The sequence below is a fragment of the Paramisgurnus dabryanus genome, chromosome 16 (assembly GCF_030506205.2).
Source record: "Paramisgurnus dabryanus chromosome 16, PD_genome_1.1, whole genome shotgun sequence".
In the NCBI taxonomy this organism is placed as follows: Eukaryota; Metazoa; Chordata; class Actinopteri; order Cypriniformes; family Cobitidae; genus Paramisgurnus; species Paramisgurnus dabryanus.
In genome coordinates this window covers 5,391,021-5,410,696 of record NC_133352.1, presented here as the reverse complement: position 1 = coordinate 5,410,696, position 19,676 = coordinate 5,391,021, and the positions used below count along the sequence as shown (strand labels likewise).

At 37.9% G+C, this 19,676-nt stretch overlaps 2 protein-coding genes across 4 annotated transcripts; one reads left to right on the top strand and one right to left on the bottom strand.

Annotated features, from left to right (window-relative positions):
• The first annotated feature begins 1,205 nt into the window (after positions 1–1,205).
• On the top strand, positions 1,206–4,989 carry LOC135749408 (uncharacterized). 3 transcript variants are annotated; one of them, XM_065267997.2, is made up of 10 exons: positions 1,206–1,464; positions 1,577–1,776; positions 1,886–1,992; positions 2,534–2,778; positions 2,861–3,056; positions 3,247–3,333; positions 3,497–3,750; positions 3,881–4,009; positions 4,185–4,325; positions 4,924–4,989. In XM_065267997.2, coding segments are annotated over exons 1-7 (885 nt in total). In that variant the 5' UTR covers positions 1,206–1,415; the 3' UTR covers positions 3,498–3,750; positions 3,881–4,009; positions 4,185–4,325; positions 4,924–4,989. The 3 variants fall into 3 exon arrangements, with proteins under 3 accessions (XP_065124069.1, XP_065124068.1, XP_065124070.1); XM_065267996.2 differs by having other exon boundaries at positions 1,207–1,464; positions 1,577–1,806; XM_065267998.2 differs by lacking the exon at positions 3,247–3,333 and having other exon boundaries at positions 1,207–1,464; positions 1,577–1,806.
• A 693-nt stretch (positions 4,990–5,682) lies between these two features.
• On the bottom strand, positions 5,683–9,686 carry LOC135749407 (uncharacterized). The gene is made up of 4 exons (XM_065267995.2): positions 9,533–9,686; positions 8,567–8,815; positions 8,190–8,457; positions 5,683–6,518 (listed from the first exon to the last, which is right to left on the bottom strand). Exons 1-4 carry the CDS (start codon positions 9,628–9,630, stop codon positions 6,315–6,317), a joined length of 819 nt encoding a protein of 272 aa, XP_065124067.1. The 5' UTR covers positions 9,631–9,686; the 3' UTR covers positions 5,683–6,314.
• Positions 9,687–19,676: the final 9,990 nt, after the last annotated feature.

The window sequence follows — 19,676 nt, the reverse complement described above, 5'->3', positions numbered from 1 at the left end:
GGTCGGCGAAGAAAAGGTCTCCAGCACAGGAGGGACGGGAGTCGACCTCCCCAGTCTGACAGCCCCGGTCCTGATGCCTCTCAGGTTGGATGAGGGAACGATGGATACGACCGTCTCGGCCGATCTCGGTGGTTGCTGTCGGCGGTCGAGACGGTCAACCAAGTCCCAATACGGCAGAAGAAGAAGCTCCGCTCGCTCCCGAATCGGCGGAGGGTCGTTCATCCCGGCCACCAGGTAAGCGCTGGCAAGAACCTCCGGGTAACAACCCTTACTGTCCTCCACCGCCAAGGCATACTCCCGGAGTGGAAGGTCCCTCTGCGGTGGGAAGGGGCTACCCCCGGAGAGCGTCTGTGCTGCAATGGAGGACCACCACTCCGGGTCCGATGCACATTGCATAGTTGATCCGCTGGGTTCAGTATTGGCGCGTGCGTACTGTCACGATCGGTTACACACCGGATAAGAAAACTAAAGGAGAACCCAAACGCAGACTCAAAGTACAAAAATAAACTATGATTTATTAAATATAAACAGAAACACCCACGTGGGGGTAAACCAGAGGATGATATAAAGGACTGTGGTAGAACACAAACTAAACAGGGACTTGAAAACAGAGCACACGAGAAACGAGGAGACTCTGATAATCAACATTAGACAACGCACGCGCACAACACAGAGGACACGAGGGCATTATAAAGACAGCACATCAATGGGGAACAGGTGAACATAATTAATCACTTAAGACACGAGTACATAAGGGAGTAGGGTAAAAGTGACAAGACACTGGGAACACGTGTCACACATACATGATGTGAAAACACACGTGTTCCCACATAACACAATGCTGTCACAGTCTTGCCCTCTAACATCCCACCTGGATAATAACCAGGATCAGGCAAGACCATGACAGCCACCAAACACTGGGAACACGTGTCACACAGACATGATGTGAAACAAACGTGTTCCCACGTAAACACAATGCTGCCCTGATCTTGCCCTATAACACAGACCTGAACCTATACTTAGGTCTGGCAAGATCACGACAGCAACAAGACACCGGGAACATGTGGAAGCCACACACACAATGTGATTCCACATGTCCCCACACAGAACATAATACTATCACGGTCCTGCCAGATGCACTCAGACCTACATCTAGCACAGATGTCTGACAGGACCGTGACACATGGTTTCATGTGCTTGAAATATGTAAATATAAAGTATATAACCCTGCTTTTCACGTCTCCACAGGTGAGGTGTCAAGACTTTTTTCACCATACCCTCGCAGCAATACAGTGTCCTCTGTCACGCGCAGACGACAGACTTTAATAAAGCCATGCACCAAAAAGAGTTACACTCATAAGTTTTACTGTTTGAGTGGACGACGTGACTGCAAAGTACCTCAGCAGTGGGAAAGAATGGAACTTGAATGCTCAGGTTTGGGAGAAAAAAGGATAATTTTCCCAGGTATACTTCTTTTTCTTATGGAACCATTTTAGTACTTTGGGTTACATGTTAATGTAGCCAGCTAAATGGTTAATGTCAAGTACTACTTTGAAATGTAACAATTTTGTCACAGATAAGTTCTGCACATCTGATGAATTCAAGTCCACGTTGTTTGCGGAGTTTCCAAAACTGAAAGATGGTGGGGGTTTTGAATTGCTCAGACCACATGGGGCAACAAGGACAAAAACTCTACAAGTCATTCCCTGTCCATCAGAAGGGTATACACCACATTATCTTCAAGACACCATTGGAATAAATTCAGCGACTGTATATGTAAGGCCTCTTCAGAAAGACCTTGACATGGTATGTAACAATAAAGACCACAAGCATGCAGTAAATGAGTTTGAAAATTGTGTTGACAGTTTTTCACTGCTTGTTTTAGGAACCAGCTGAACCAAATTGTGAATCTGGCCCCCCTATACAGTGCATTTACTGTGATGAAACATTTAGCCATGCAGAAATACAGGACCATGTGGACAAATGTATCTTGTGAGTAAATTATGACCCATGTATTTTAATGTGTTGTATTGCTACCTATGTTAGTATTGCTACCTTTTTGTAAAGCTTTATTAAAGCAAATTACAATACATAAGAAACTATCTAAATAATAAACAGACTTAAAGGAACAGTATGTAGGATTGTGGCCAAAACTGGTACTGCAATTACAAAACTTGTGGCTAAAACTGGTACTGCAATCTCACAACTGGTGGCCAATACACAACATGACAACATAAACATCAGTTGAGGGCTGCAACTCCACTTTTTAAATGACAATATCCTGGCCGGACCACTGTTGTCATTGATATAAGTATTTGAAATGAAAATGATTTCTTAATGTCTAGTGACATATCAGGGCCATTTTATGATTAATTGATATAAATTTCTTACATACTGTTCCTTTAAGTATTATTAGTCATGTTTTCTTGATCTCAGTTGTAGTAGATTGTTGTGTTAAGTCACATGTGTTGTCACATTTTTATGTACTATTTGTAACTGTCATATAACAGATATTTTCTTGTAAAAATATTAGGTCAGCGAAAGAGAAGAGTGCTGAAGAACACGAAAACAAAAACGGCAAAAACTTTGACTGCCAGGAGATTATTGACCTTGAAGACATTGACGAGGTTTTAGAAGAGGGCTGTAGCAGCAGGCAAGAGCATGAGGAGCAGGTTTCAGAAAGGAGTCATAGCAGCAGAGAGCTGTGTCATGATCTTGCACTTGATGGGAGGAGTAACAAGGGACCGGATTCGAAAATGGGCAGTGAGGATACTGAAGGTCACTTTTTTAAATATCAATTTCTCAACTTTCAAATAAACATTGTTTTCATATACATATAACCATATGCACATTTTTGCAGACTGGAGAACTGAGCCTGACTTAAACCGTGCTGCTTTTATATTTCGACGTTCTGCACTGCAAGAAATGGAGAATCAACCAGATCTTGTGGCAAAGATGAATCTACTTAAAAGTCCTGAAGAGAGAGAAAGAGAAATACTGACATTTTACAAAAACCCTTTGACCAACTGCACGTCCATTGTCTGTTGTACTTGGGGGTAAGGTTTAATTTAGACAACTACTGTAGATCCCTGTCAGTGATCTACTCGCCATTATGTTATATATTTGATTATCTTTGTTGCAAATAAAAATATAAAGCAATTATAAACAATGTGATAGTGAGGTATAGTGGAATTTCATTTCTGTATTCCTTTTTCCTTGGTTTAATATTTTTAATCTTATACACAGGGGATGCTGCCTTTGGAGATGGCGTAAAACGCCATTTTTTTTCCTTTGTTATGTCAAGAGTGCAGTATGGATTTGGGCTGAATCTTGGTACGTTTGAAATACAGTATGAAGTATTTTTTGGCCTATTTCAATTTAATGTAACAGAAGTAAATGTTTAGGGTTGTGTAAAGTAACATTGTGTAGAGTTAACATTGTTTATTTAGCATCTGAACATTTCTATAGATATTGTTTTTATCACCCTATATTTTAGAAAACTGTGGTAAAACATTGTTCTTTAATGGACAAGAAGACCATTTGGTGCCTTCCACTTCTCGGCTATTACTTGATAGTGACCTTTTCCGTGTCATTGGACGCATGATTGGACATTCCTTCTTACACGGTGGTCCCTTTCTCACTGGTTTGAGTCAGTCTTTGTTCAATCTGCTGATTGGACAGAAGGATGAGGTAGCTGTTGTAGAACTAGAAGACTGCCCTGACACTGATGTGACTGATATTGTTTCACTTGTAAGTTTAGTGCATCATCATCATCTATAATATCTTGTTTGACAAGAATATGCGTTATGTATTGCATGCTTTAGATGCGTCTTGAAGAACATTCTACTAATAATTCTCTGTTAAAACCCTGCTGTGATAGCTTCAAGGGTCTGGTAATCTGACAGAAGATGAACGTGACCAAGTAAATCATTTGGCAATCAGCTGGGATCTCCCACCAGTTAATGAGAACAACAGAAAGTGGTTGGCACAAAGTATCCTTTACCATGCAGTAAGTGTCATACTCTATTTGTTTTACTAGTCTTTACATGCTGTAATAATTATTACCTATTATTCCTGGTAATTTACTGTGGTGCTTTATCACTGTGCTCATTTATGTTCAGGAGTTGACTTCATGCACTACTCTCTTTCACATCATTCATTGCACCAATCCTACATTTATATAGGTCATTGTTCGAAGGGAGAAGCAAATTCGTCAGATCAGACAGGGGTTAAAAGACACAGGAGTCTTGTGTATGATAAAAGAACGGCGTGATCTGATTGATGTTCTTTTTCCAAGATCATCAGCGAAAAGGATCACTTCAGAGGTATTGGTGAATTTACATAATTGACTGTTTATTTGATAAATTGCATTGTGCCATTTAAATAGAGAATTGTAATGTGTGTACTAGATCAGGGGTTTTCAAACTGGGGTCCCCCATGAGGTTTTAAGGGGCCGCTTACAAAAAAAAGAGTAAAAAGAAAAAGCCAAAAAGTCTAATATGTAGCCAAAGAAAGTTTGTTAACAGTTTGTTAACAATAACTTTTTATATAAGACGGTTTCTTTATATAAAATAATTGATGACGGGCCATTATGCATTATTTTCAAATAATTCAACGGCCTGTCGTCAATTATTCCGTTTATACCACAGTTACCACAAACATTGCTCTGGTGGTTATTTTAGGACATTTGACAAGTCATGTTTCTCAACCTATCAGCATTCAACAGCCCCGTAGAATAAATGGATATATGGTAGTGGTATATATGTAGTACATTTATAATTTGAGAAAGTGTCCACACGTTCTTAAAATGTGGGGCTCCCTGCCATTATGAAGTTTGAAAACTTCTGTACTAGATAATTACTGTCTAGTCTAATATATATATATATATATATATATATATATATATATTACTTGGTATTTTAGATGATCCTCGACAGAACTATATGGCCAAGAGTTGACAGTGATGATGAAGAGTATGGTGACTATACTATACTATACTCTGGAGGACACATGCAAAATGACTAATTTTTTTCGAGAGTACATCGAAAAGGGTAGGTAAAAAGAAAACACTGCACCATGCGCAATTATGAAACATGTTTACCCTAACGTAAACGAACAAATTTTATTTTTCTTAATGCTTTATTCCACTTGTTTGATTTTATTTTGAAAATTCGGTGTTCCATTAAATGATTTTGGTAATTTTTAAAAGACTCCATAGACAAGTTTCCTGGGTGAAATAGGCGGGCCGCCATTAGCCTTTCACTATGCCAAGCACTTCCGGTTAGCGAGTTTGTTTTCGCCACGAGTTGTTGCAACCGCGAACAGCACAATATGTCCCAGAGCTGTGTCGGCATGTAACACCATCCATTGTTTACTTTTTTCTGCACGCTAACCAAAGACAGTAAAAGACGCTAACCGGAAGTGCTTGGCAGACACAACTGGAAGTCGTTGGCAGAGTGAAAGGCTAATGGCGGCCCGCCTACTTCACCCGGGAAACTTGTCTATAAAGTATTTAAGCTCTATAAAAATATTACATGTAATTTGTACACCATATTTACGTCTTCTGAAACTATACATGTTTTTTTTTTGTAAACAGGCTTTTAATTATTCACTTTTCAATTATGCATGCAACTTGACATTTTATTTTACTTCAGGGTCATTTATTTTTTATTTTCAGGCACACCAGAAGAGCTGATACAACTCATTCAGTTCTGGGTGGGTTGGGGTGTTCTTCCTCAGAATCTATATGTAGAGGTGTCCTCTGATGTTGCAATGCCAACTGCATCCACTTGCAGAGAAACAATCAAGCTCCCAGTGAAATACAGCACTTATGAGAGTTTCCAGAAGGACCTGAAAGCTGCTGTATCATCCACAGACAGTGGGTTTGGTTTGGTGTAATTACTGTTCAGTGAACAAACATGTGACTTCAAATCAATTCTAAAGTTTAAGTTAAACTACATACAGGTCACAGTTTAAACCGCATGTTAGCTCATTTTGGAATGTGCCAATTACTCAACAACAGCATTAGTGCATGTTTCTGCACTATTTTGTTCACAATTACGAAAAACAGTTTTGCAACGTAGTTTGTCAAAGTCATTTATTACATAGAAAATATGAGGTTATGTCTCGTTTACAACAGTTCACTGCATTAACTGTTTTGTTAAAAAAAAAAAGTAAGCAATGTTAGACAAATGTGTCTTATTCAAGTTTAATAAAACGCAAACAGTGCTTTGCCTGGGTTCTTGAATAAACTTAAAAAACCGTGGCTGGAGAGTTTATATCAACATTTCAAATGCTGTAAAATACAGTACTGCTTAAACGTTGTCCAGTAGTTGATGAAGTTTAGTAACTGTGTTGTAGTATATGTCAATGGCATCTGAAAAGGGCACATTAGGATTTGGCAGGGTACTCAATTCCTGTTCAGTAAGTTGTCGAGGAAGAGCCACTTCTGGAACTGACACTCCATCGCTGTCATGACTTGGGGGACCATCCCAGTCAATCCCATAATTTTCATCCACCTGTTTATGAAAATCAGTCAATGTGGATGTAGTTATAACAGTTATGACTAGGGGTGTGACAAGATCTTGTGCAACGAGATCAATATGATTAAAATGTGTCACAAGATTAATTATGTCAAGATTTATCATGGAGATGAAATCTGTCTCTTGATATCAGCATAAAGTTGAGTACAGAGCATGCAATAGTCTGTCTTGTACAGCGTGTGGTTTTTTGTTTGGATTTCCAATAATGTTCATTTGGGAACTCGTATAAAGTCTTAAATTACATGAGTCTAACTTACACGATTAAATCTCTGCATGTTTTTGCTCAACAATAACAGTGGCTGTAGCATTTCTACTGTAATTGGACAAATATTAAAGATTTAAATAACTTTAGATTAGAGTTAAAATCCAAAGTAATGATAACATCTGTGGGTCTGCTAGTGCCCTCTGCAGGCATCTGTCATAATACATATTATCAATTACCAAAATAATTGTTATGGACAGTCCTAGATTAGTTACAGCATTTCAGAGTTATGTGATTTCTGTTTCCCGTTCATTTTATCATTGAGGATTTTTTTGAAGTGTAAAAATCTTGTTCTCGTGGAGTGTCTCGTCACACCCCTGGTTATGACTGTGGAAAAATAAATTAGGCATGATGATCAAATTAACAACTTATGGCATTGGTTCTCTATTAAACGTAACTCTGATTAGTCAGTAGTTGAATTTATAGACGGTATATTCACATCATTAGCAGCGCTGTTTTATACAAATGCAACTGTCATCATGTAGTGTTCTTTTTTGAACTGTGAATTGTCTGTGAATTGTCCAGTTGTCCATTCTGAACTAACCACAGCAATAATAATTTGCAAAAATGTACCATACTCCTCTTGAATAGTGTCCAATGTTGTTGTAATTCACATCTGATTCATTCATACTTGTGCTGCAAACAGTCTTTACCTTTACTGGTTGGCAGATCAATGAAGTATCAATAATTGAAATATCGACAATGCTTCTCATAAATTGTTTACTGCAGTGGTCCTTAACGTTATTCCTGGAGGCCCACTGCCCTGCACATTTTGTATGTCTCTTTTATCTGAAAGACTCATGCTGCGTCCGAAACCGCCTACTACATACTATATAGTACGCGAAAAGCAGTAGGCGAGGCGAGTAGTATGTCCGAATACATAGTATTCGAAAAACAGTATGCGAAAAGTACCCGGATGACCTACTACTTCCGGTTAGATTTTGCAGTGTGCATACGATGGACGCTTCACTATCCCATGATGCCCCGGACGAGGAGTTATCCAACGAAGAAGAAGAGGCACGCGGCTGTTTTCGCGCTGAAATGACATGACGTGATGACGATGTATGTCACGTGATGTAGCAACATGGCGGATGTAGTACGTCCGAATCTCATTCATACTACCCGGATTCATACTATACAGTACCTACTGTTTTAACGCCAAGTAAGTAGGCACTTCATCTAATTCAGTACCTACTATACAGTATGCGGTTTCGGACGCAGCCTCAGTTCAGTTCATGGAGAGCTCTTCTAATGAGCTGATGATTTGAATCAGGTGTGTTAAATAAGGGAGACATACAAAATGTGCAGGGCAGTGGGCCTCCAGGAATAACGTTAAGAACCACTGGTTTACTGCACCTTTAAGGGTATATAATCTGATATCTTACTTGAATTGGGTCATCAGTATTGTTGGCACTGTATCTCAACCAAAGCTGGACGGGTGACTGGCTCCCAGCAGTTCTGATGCGGTGGTTATTCCAGGCATCTTTAAAGAAAGCGAGATGCCTCTGCAAATGAGGCGCAAAACTCCAGTGAAGAGCAAAAATGTCGGTCTCTGAATCTGGATTGAGTATTCCCTCTGTCTCCATGTTGTAGAAGATGTGATAAAACATGCTTAAAACATGTTCATACACATCTCTCCAAAGCCTCTCAATTCTTAGGGGAGAGAAATAATATTAGAAACAAAACATAATTATGTTGATTATATAAAGCCTGATGTAATAATAGCATTTATCCTATATAATGTAGGCTATATAATATTTACCTCTGATTGTGTACGCTTCTCCCTGTAATGTGAGAATTCCTGTTTTCTCCTCTGTGTGCCACCATGTACTCAGCAACTGCAATATTCTCCCCACCTTTATCAGACCGGACCCTTGATGGTAAACCATACTCATTCACAGCAGCCATGAAGTTCCTGAGAACAGTGCATGCTCGGTTATTTGAGGATGCAGACAGATAAACTACTAGTCGGCTGAAACCATCAATACCGCCGTGAATCACCAATCTCCATCTACAGAATAAACAAAAATATTTGTAAATAAGTTCAAACATCATATTAGAATTATGTGGACATGCGTCACATCAAAAGCATATAGAACCCATAAAAGTGAAAAATAACATTTGATGAATATTTCCAGATATTTCACACATGTGAATGTAATAATATTAACACGTCTAGTAATAATTACTAATCAAAGTACCATCTGTTTAATTAAAATGCAGTATAAACTTAAAAAAATCTAAATCTGCTTAAGTTAAGGTGTTTAATTGAAAAAAAAAAATAAGTGTCTGCACATGGACATGATATGCTTGTTATAATGCCATGCACCCAGTTTGTCTGCCTGTCTGTTTCACCATTTGTCTCTCTCAGGCTGAATCCCAAACCGCCTACTTCCATACTATATAGTACGCAAAGTAGCGCTTTTTACATACTATATATTTGGAAGTAGGCGGTTTGGGATTCAGCCTCAGTATTGCCTATCATCCTCCACGCTCCCTCAGCTGTTTCATGTCTACAATCAAGCTAGCAATCAATGTCATCATCTCTACTCAATTTAAACTCACTTTGTTTAACCCACTGTTGTCTGGTCTTGTACATGTTATGTTGTGTTTAATTGTTACTCCTTTTTTTGGAATTTACCCTGTGGATATTCAGCATTTTTGAATTAAATATATATCTTTGTGCAGGTTTTTCTCCAACAATATGAACCTTTTCTGTTGTATGTACCTGATGAGTTTATGATTGCCGTCAATATGCCACATAGCATTGGGACAAGGAACAGTATACTGACGTCGCCTTATGGTTCGCATCGACATTGCTCGCATCAGTGTTCCATGTGGATCTACTCTCCCTACTGCTTCTCGTACTCTCAAAGCTTGTGAGGGAAAAACAGAAGAGTATAATATCAAATAAAATACTGGTTAGAAAGGTAAACTGTATATTTAACTATTTTTTATTTAGAATCATCCTTACAATGGCAATGTAAGTTATAGGGCATGGCATGGTAACATCAACCTTTATATTGTATAGATAAGCTATAAGTAAATAAAGAGCTCAGATGCAAAACCAACTGTGCGTGTCTGGCATAATTTTTTGTTAATGAGGCTTTTTATTATACTCTTAATGGATCCTGCCTAAAAAAAAAAACTGTATTTCTGAATGACCTTAGGGGCTAAAGTGGATTTGGCATCAAATTATTTGATGAACATGTAGTAGGCTAACATGTTCAGAGCATTCAATTACAATCATGATCAAATTTTTGGCAGAGGTGGCATTTAATGCATATAAACTCTTCAAATCTAATTATAAACAACATCTCAACAGCCTCATACTAGTACATATTTTTATAACTGTGAATGGTAAAAATCTTGTTGAAAATGCAAGGGTTCTTACTTTGAACATGGAGACCTCGTGAATGGAGATGACCATGAATTATTCTGTACCCCGAGTTTGGATACAATCTTTGTATGTCTTCAATGGTGCTGTCAAGTTCTGCATCACTTATAGTTGAATACAGATCAGATACCCTAGATACAATGATAGACGGTGTTAAGACTATTTAAAGTGATCAAACATCTTACATTACAAATGTTGCCATTTAATACACTAATGTCTACGGTTATGGTTACTGTAGCAAAACCATAGCTTATTTTGATTACTACAATGTATAAATGTAGTAACCATGGTTTTAGTAAATTCATTTCAGCATTCATAAATTTGAATGCTTACCTTCATATATCATTCTTTCAAAGTACATTAACACCAAGACATTTCTATAATAACCCTTTTCACATATTCACATATCCATTCGTTTCTGATGACATAACCTACAATATACATACATGTCTTCTCTATTCACGGTGCATGAAATCACAAAATTAGGTACGATCACAACTTACTGCCAGATCATGCACAGCGAACAAGCACATAACAATAACGGTTATAATACAATACGTCAACACTAACAATGGCAATGGTTATAGATTGACGTAAATAAGTTTCATTGTAAATCTACGTGCATGCTTACTTAGCCCAAATCACTACTAACTTTGTCTTACCTCATATGATGCTGTTCCATCCTCCGTCTGATGGTTTTGTTGCTTACTTCAAATAAGTCTGCTATCTCCTGAACAGTAAAACCACTCAAAAGATGCATCCGTATCGTCTCTAAGGGTATCTCGTACTTTGGACGACCAGGGCCAAGGCGATCCCCTAGACAGTTTGCTGCCTGAATGCACTCCACAACGTCCTGCAACTTACTAAGAACCACTGGATCTACAACAGAGTTTGTGACAGCCGCAAAGTTTCCAAGAGTATCCAAAATAGCTTCAACTCGAAGCAAAATAAACTCGTCATTATCGGTGATATTTGCTAGCTCATTTAATTCAGCTGCTACACCGTTGATCACCGCCATTGCTGAACCAGTGTCGTTCAGCCCCGCCCACTGCTTAGCATTGAATTTGCATACAAGTTGAAAATGAAAACGAAAATGAAAATGAAAAAGACGACCAATAAATGAAAAAGAACATAAAATTAAAAATGAACTTTACATTTTAATTTTGTCCCTATTATTGCTTGGGCATGAATAAAAAGCCTTTTAAAAAATGTATTTAAAGATTCCTTTTCAAGCTTGCCTTTTTATTTTAATATTGTCAGTCTTGACTCAAGATTATATTGAAAATGAAATGTCAAATCATCAATTTAATTAAATTTTTCAATTTGGCCGGAATGATGCTTCATCACGTTAAAAATGAAAATGAAATAATTTAATATAATGTTTTAATTTTTATTTTAGCATTTCATTTTCAAATTTGGGACATATTTTGCGATTTTATTTTTTATTTTATAATTTAATTAATTATTTTATAATTTAATTAATTAATTTAAAAAAGACCAAAAAAACCTTCCATAGAGAGGAGGAGCTTGAGATCTGTGTGCTATGTGGAGGAGACTGCATGTGACAGAGCCTTATTTATTTATTTTTGTTTGTTGATTTGTACAGACAAATCCGCTGTTCCATCTTCATTAAAAGAGTAACCAGCAGTCGGTTGTGGTTTGGGTCTTTTCTACAATTAATCTCAACAAGAACACAACGCAGAATATACAAGGGTTAATGGACGTGCATTTGACTTGAAATAAACTGTTATAGACTGCACGCCGTTTACATTAACAAACGAGACCTTATAATAAAGTGTTACAAATAATTGCATAGGCCTATAGAAATTAATATTATGCTTTTATATCTTGAAATGTCGTATCCTTGTCCTACTTTTTTGGGGGGGGGGGGGTATAGGGGGCTTCGGGATACCTCCCTAAAATGACTTTTTGCAGGTTGGGATGTCTGCACTTGAGTCTTTCTATCAATGACTATGTGACTATGCCACAAACTTTCTCTACAGGGACAAATAAAACTGAACTGAACAATCTCATGTTAATTTTAAGTACCTAAAAGGGCTTTTAACACTGCGCTTAACCCTGGGTGATCTTCGTTGTAAACCCCACTTTTAGCCCTGGGTTAAAGGTGCTCTAAGCGAATTCACACGTTTTAGGCCATAAAACTTTTTTTGTTTCATACAGTAAACATCTCCTCCCTATCTGCTAGCTGCCTGTCCCCTGAACACACTGTAAAAAAAATGTGGTCTCTGCAGACAGCCCAGGTTTCGCAAACTGCAACAAAAACATAGTGGTCAAACCTACCACCACTAAAAATAAAAAAGTGTTCCAGCCAATAAACAACAAGAAGGATTTATTAGTGGGGGTTGGGCGCGTTCATGACTCGTTCAGAAAGCACGGAAGGGAGGGGGATGGGAGGAGTTAGCTACACTCCGTTTTGTTTGGCACCATAATGCGGGGTTAACCCCACAAAAAAAGCGGTGCTAACCTTGCTTCAGAGCCGGGGCCAGGTAGACTCCTGACCCAGGGTTTAGGAATGCACAATGTGAAACGACAGATTATGAATACCCAGGGTTATCTTTAACCCCTGGTTAAGGATGAACAGTGTAAAAACCTGAAACAGATAACCCAGGATTCAGTTAACCTGGGGTTTACAATAAACCACGGTTAACTATATCCATTGTGAAAAGCCCTAAAGAGTAGTATTGCATTATATCACTGAAGAGTCTATCATCTAATCATATTTATAAAAGACAAATTCTGATTCATTCCAAAAACAATGAAGCCAAACTCCTGAGGGTATTCCAAAAAGCAGGTTATGTGACGTTTAAAAATAAGTAATGGCGCTTTTCCATTGCGTGGTACAACGTGGCTTGGGAAGATGCGTCTCTGCTTGCTTTGGTTTGCTCCTCCACTACAGTTTAGTATTGCTTCAGAATGGGTGGGATAATAGATTTTTTGTTACAGTTGCACTGCGTTTGCCATGACATCATTATAAATGCGAAACAAACAAATACAACATGAGAACATATAAATTAGTGTTGATCTGCCATAAAATCAAAATTGACCGCTACAAATAGATTTGTGCTATCAACAGTGTACTTCGTTTGCCCTAGACCAAGGAGATGGTAGGGTGGTATGAGCCATTATGCCATAATCACTATTTAAATTACTTCACAGTCAAGTGTTTTTTCATTTCCTGTAAAAAAAACATTTGTATTTATTGATTTAAATGTAAAGTAGGCATTACAGACACAAGGCAAATCTAGTATACCACCTAAATTCAGCCTTTTTTCTCTATTTGAAGCTTTGTAAGATCCATCTCCATGTCATATTTGAAGATTAACCTTATACAGTTCCTTTGCAGGCATCTATGACAGATTGATGATTCAACATACATACACATTAAATACTTTAATTAGGAAGGACAAGTGCAGACAATTTCTTACACTGGTAAGATTATCTGTGGAGGTAGATGGACCACCATCAAAACGAAACCCCAAATTAAATGTTTTATTCAGTTATGTTTAAAAGGGAATACATGACATGCATCATACCTCTGTGGGCATCCTAAAATGTTTATTTTCTGTCACAGCAGATGTAATCTGTTCATCTTCATCCTACAGTGCACATAAGTAAATATGTTTGGTCTTGCAAACAGAAACATTCAGACCTAAAGACAATAATCACTTACAATTGTACTATTGCAGGAGGGTCCAATAACAAAATGTGTCCATTAGATACTGCAAGACAATTAAACCAGCAACTTCTTCAATGTATGTTCTCCATTAAATTCCCTTTAAGGTGATAGACGTAATACGATAGACATTAGGAACATCTATTAAAAACAAGATTACAGTATACAGTATATGCAGTAAAATAAAATAAGGAAAAGGGTATTTATAATTTTATAATTTCATAAATTTACTCAATTATATAAATTAAGTCAATTGACCCTTCATGGAGGTTTTATTGACAGGCGATCAGACCAATCATAATACCGAAAATTATGCGTCTCGGATGCTATAGTCAAGCCAAATTGTTATTGTAGACAGAGGGAGATGACAACGGAGTAAACAGATATGATATTTATTAAACAAGCAACAGAACACAAGTAGATAGGATGATTGATAGCAGGTAGGAGACGGTATAACAAGCAACTCAACACAAAAACGTCTTGACAATCACAGAATAACAAACAATCACTTTCCTTAACTGAACAGGTAACAGAGGACGAGGACCACAATGACAATGCTGATGATAAAGACAACTGGAGAGAATACAATGATGAACTTCACAACAGGGTAGGAGAGTCAGGTAAGTAGCAACGATACACTCAAATGAAATATACAGTACTGGGCAAAAGTCTTAGGCCACCATGCCACTTAGATTTATTGTTTTTGCAATTGTATAGTGATCATATATATATAATTATTTCTCAGTCTCTTTATTATAATACAACCAGAAAATACATGAAATGTGTATGTAGTATTAAAAACAATATAAAAGTTTAAGCTGAAATATCAAGTATTTAGGGATAACTACCCTACACTTGAGCAACAGCAGGCAGCTGCAGGATCTCTTAAACCTTAAAGAGGCCCTTCCACATAAAACCGTTTTTACTTGTATTTTTTGATATGTGTTTAGGTCCATATGTGTTTGTGTTGTGTCGTGAATGTGAAAATTAACTTCCACCTCCTCTGTCAGCGTGTTTGTGTGAGTAAAACTAAAACACTTTAGTACTATGTGTTATCAGTTGCGGCCAGGATTTCTCTTCAGAGGGACGCGATTCACGCGAATTCATGATGCACACGCATCGAATGTAATAAAAGTTTGTGCGTTCGTTACATGTGCGTCGAAGGGTTTATGTAAAATACGCTTGTGTTTGTGTGTGTGTGTTTGTGTGTGTTTTTTTGTGCGTGGGTTTACGATAAAAGACACGTGTGTGTGTGTGTGTGTGTGTGTTTGTGTGTGTGTTTTTGTGCGTGGGTTTACGATAAAAGACACGCGTGTGTGTGTCAAAAGGGTTTATGATAATGTGTGTAAGAAAGACACTCGCTGCGTCCCAAACCGCCTACTTCCATACTATATAGTAGGCAAAGAGTACGAGAAGTAGTGCTTTTTGCCTACTAAATAGTATGGAAGTATGCTTTTTGGGACGCAGCCACTGTGTCTTAAGACACTCACTTAACATTAAACTGACGATAAAAGACACGTGTGTGTGTGTGTGTGTGTGTGTGTGTGTGTGTGTGTGTGTGTGTGTGTGTGTGTGTGTGTGTGTGTCAAAAGGGTTTATGATTATGTGTGTAAGAAAGACACTGTCTTAATCACTGTGTTTTTTTTTTTTTTTTTTTTTTTTGGCGTTTTCTCCTGGTCCTGTAAATGGTATACAATATAGACCCGTTTGCCACTGAACCTGCATTAACGACGACAGTGGGGCTTTAGGCCTTAGTCAAACGGGTCGTCAGGTTTCATTTTCTCTTAAAGATCGGAAGGTGACCCTTATTTATCATATATACCCTCGCATTGGGCCCGCCAATTTGCTAAATCCTCAACTGTGGATAACATAATTATGCCGCAATATTTAGTCTGTCTGGAACTAAGCTGAGTTAAACCACATCACTGTGTGACACTTCAATACATATGAACGGCCGCTACGCTAATACGATTTTGTTTTTCTCTCCCTGTCTCGTCCTCGACCCGAGGACGAGACAAACAGACCCAGTCCCGGTAGATGTGAAAGTCGGCACACCTCTGATCTACTGGCTGTCCTTCAACGTTATGCCCAGCTGTTACCTGACCAACGATCACCGGCAGAACCGCTTAATCTCCGCTAAATCTCCATTTCCGTTCTCCCAAGGGTTTTTCCCTCCTAGGACTTATTTTTCCTCGGATAAAAGCCCGGGGTTTTTTTTTTCTCCTAGGGGGTTTTTCACCCCGGGGAGGCAGCCTTTTTGGGCTTTACCTAGCTTCCTCTTCTATACGTTGCTTTAGTAATACGTGCAATTATAATATTGAGTCATAGCCGCAGCAAATTTAACTGCTCATGCTATCATGTATTTTTTTGTGCTATCTGTCGTTTGCTGTGCTTTCCACTGCTTCTATTTATGTAAAGCTGCTTTGAAACAATTGACTTTTGTGAAAAGCGCTATATAAATAAAATTGAATTGAATTGAATTGAATTAAGAGACTAACTTAACATTAAACTGATTACACATGAGATTAAATTGAAAGTTAGTTTGAACGAAAAACTGTTATCCAATCATAGCAGTGGGCGTTTACTTCCAAGTCGTCAATGCAGCCCGCCCATTAAAACGGATCATTTCTCTAACCAGCTCAAAATCAGGGTACAAAATGGCCTATTACTTATTGCTTTTGATGTTTTTGGATGTAAAAACCATGCAAACATCATGAGTAGACCTCAGATAACAGTATAAAGCAATAAAAACGACAGAGGAAGGGCACCTTTAATAAAAATAGATCCTAATTTCTAATTTTAATCAATGACTTCAGTCTCCTAATAAAGCCCAAGATGTGTTTTGTGCCAAGAGAGGTCACACTAAATACTGACTGATGCCTGAAGAAGACATTTAGTTCTGAGAATTGTTTTGTTTTAAATTTTTTGTACATATTTCCTGTATTTTCTGTCTGTATCTTAAAAAAAAGAAAAAGAAATATAGATGGACATTAAAACTTTGCTGATACAACAAAGCTGGGGATGGTGGCCTAAGCCTTTTGTACAGTACTGTATGTCTTAATGAGACTGGACGGTGACCAGCTTTGGAGGAGAGTGAGTGTTAAACCTGGTGATTCCGTGACACAAGTCAAGTACATTTTATTTATAAAGCTCTTTTCACAATTGTTTAATTGTTTCAAAGCAGTTTTACATTAACAAAATCAGGAGAAAACACAGAAAAATCGGTGGACAGCTAAAATTGCAGAGTACAGTGGCTAAGATTAAACCTAGCGAGCCTAGTAATAATGTAATGTATAAAAGAGAGTTCTAAGTTAAGCCAATTTCAACTGACTGAAGAAAAAAACTTTATTTTATTTGGGGGAAAAGATCCAAGAAAAAAATCTTTGAGAGAGAGTCTAGCTGATTCTATAGAGGATATACTATGGGTGCTTCTCCTACATCCTACGACCCGGAAACTGATCGAGCTCCGCCATCATGTAGGACAGGGGTGTCCAATCCTGCTTCTGGAGGGCCAGTGTCTCTGCAGAGTTTTATTCCAACCCTAATCAAAGACACCTGATCAAGCTAATCAAGGTCTTTCTTAGCAGACTAGACACTTTGAGGCAGGTGTGTTGAGGGAAGTTTTAGCTAAACTCTGCAGGACACCGGCCATCCAGGACCGACTTTGGACACCCCTGATGTAGGACATCTCAATTCCTTAATTGCACCGCGAGGAGGTGAGGAACGAGGAGTTAGGAGGCTTTCTGAGGAGTCATGAGCGAGGATACACAAGTGTATCCTATGCAGAATTGTTTTATCAACTAAACCTGAAGCACGTATACTGTAAATCTCCTCCCACTATCACATCGTCACGTCATTAAACACACAAATCTTGCTATTAATCATTAAATTATTGTAAATGTAGACTCATTTCAGACAGTATGTATAAACCACCGATCTATATAAATGATCAGTGGTATAGACATATATATTAATTTTACAACACTTTTAAGAATGTCTTTACTTTAATGTAGTAAGGATATGAACTATAACTCAAGTATGTATTTATTTTATTAAATATTTGGGTTTTTTCAATGCACTTGATAATTTGATAACAGAGAATAAACTTTATAAAGAGAGTAAGGAAAGAGGATATCATTTCACTTAATACTTTGTCTCCTCCGTCCACCCCGAGGGTGGAGCTAAGACATGAGGAAAGGAGGCAAGGAAAGGAAACGAAGATGCACAAATAAGAATTGAAAAGCACCTACTATATTATATACTATATTATACAATTTTATGGGAAATATTCACGGCAGCAGGAACTAGGTAAAGGACAAGACAGATAAAGAGAAATAAAATCCTATAAGCGTAGGGGCCGCTCGCATGTAATGCAAGTGTCATATAGTATATTGGTAGAATATCTGCTGAGTTCCAGACAGGCTAACTTTTGCAGCATAAGTATATTTCCAAGACGAATTATGTGAATGTTTTGTTGTGTGTGTCTGATTCTCGAACATTGTTTTGTAAATCATTTCAGAGTTTAGGGGCTAAGTAGGAAAATAATCTACCACATTTAGACACTTTTGATATTCTAGAGATATTTAAGTGACCAGGATTTTGTGACCGCAGTGTACGCGATGGATTGAATTCTGATAGAAATTCCCGAAGGTACAAAGGCACTAGGCCATTTAAGGCTTTATAGTCAATTAGTAATATTTTAAAATGTATACGGTATTTACCTGGTAAACAGTGTAAAGATGCCAAAATTGCGTTTATATGATTGTACTTCTTGCAGTGGCATTTTGAACCAGCTGAAGCCTTATAACCCACTCGAGCGGGAACTGGATCCAGATAGACAGACTTCAGGGTAAACAACTCTAATACTGAGCCCTGATTAATGAACCGGGTATAAATAGGATGAGCTAACAATTATAATGAGTCACAGGTGCAAACAATAGGTGTGTTCAAGATCATCCGGTGCTGCGGAGACCGATCAGCGAGGTTTGCTGCTTGCACTCGAGGGAGGAGCTGAAGAAGGAGCCGTCAAGCCGAACACCTGGGCTGCGTTCAGCGCCGAATTAAACAGTAACAGTGATGCGTTGAACACCCTGTTGTGAAGACGCAAGAGTTGCAACTACGGTAGCTGAGAGGCCATTACTTTTGTTATTTTTTTTAATGTTTCCGGCAGCTAATGAAATCAATATGAATATGTGTTAAATACTGTAAAACACACTCGAAGTTAAAGTCACTGTCCGTGCCGTCCAGAATGAAAGAGAACATTCCAACTTAAACCCATTGTGCGAGCTGTCTCTTTAGTACCTCGTGGTTTATTCACATATTGCTTCTGATTGGACTGCGGTTCTGACACACCCACCAAACAAGAGAAAATGCATCTCAAACCCTGTTGCACATCGGTGCACACCGTTTACAGGAAAAATGTCGTTCAACCCGGAAACTGTAGCGAAGCATTGCGCACCGTTTCGATCTTGAACGTGCCCCTGCTGCTTGCCGTAGTGATGTGTGTGCTGTGATTACTTTTTTTTTACTCACGAATGAAGTGAATTAGATGGTAAATTTGATAAAAACATACCTTTTAATAAAAAGTTGCAACCAAAAAACATTTTATATCGAATATTTTAATTGCTGCTTATACTGTATCCCTGTAAATAACGGGAAGCAAGCCTACATTATTAAAATACCAATAGAGTTTGTTATTTTAATTTAAATTTTATTACACGACACAATATAACATATTTTTGCATATTAATGTGTTTTTCCTGTTATAAAAACATGAATTTA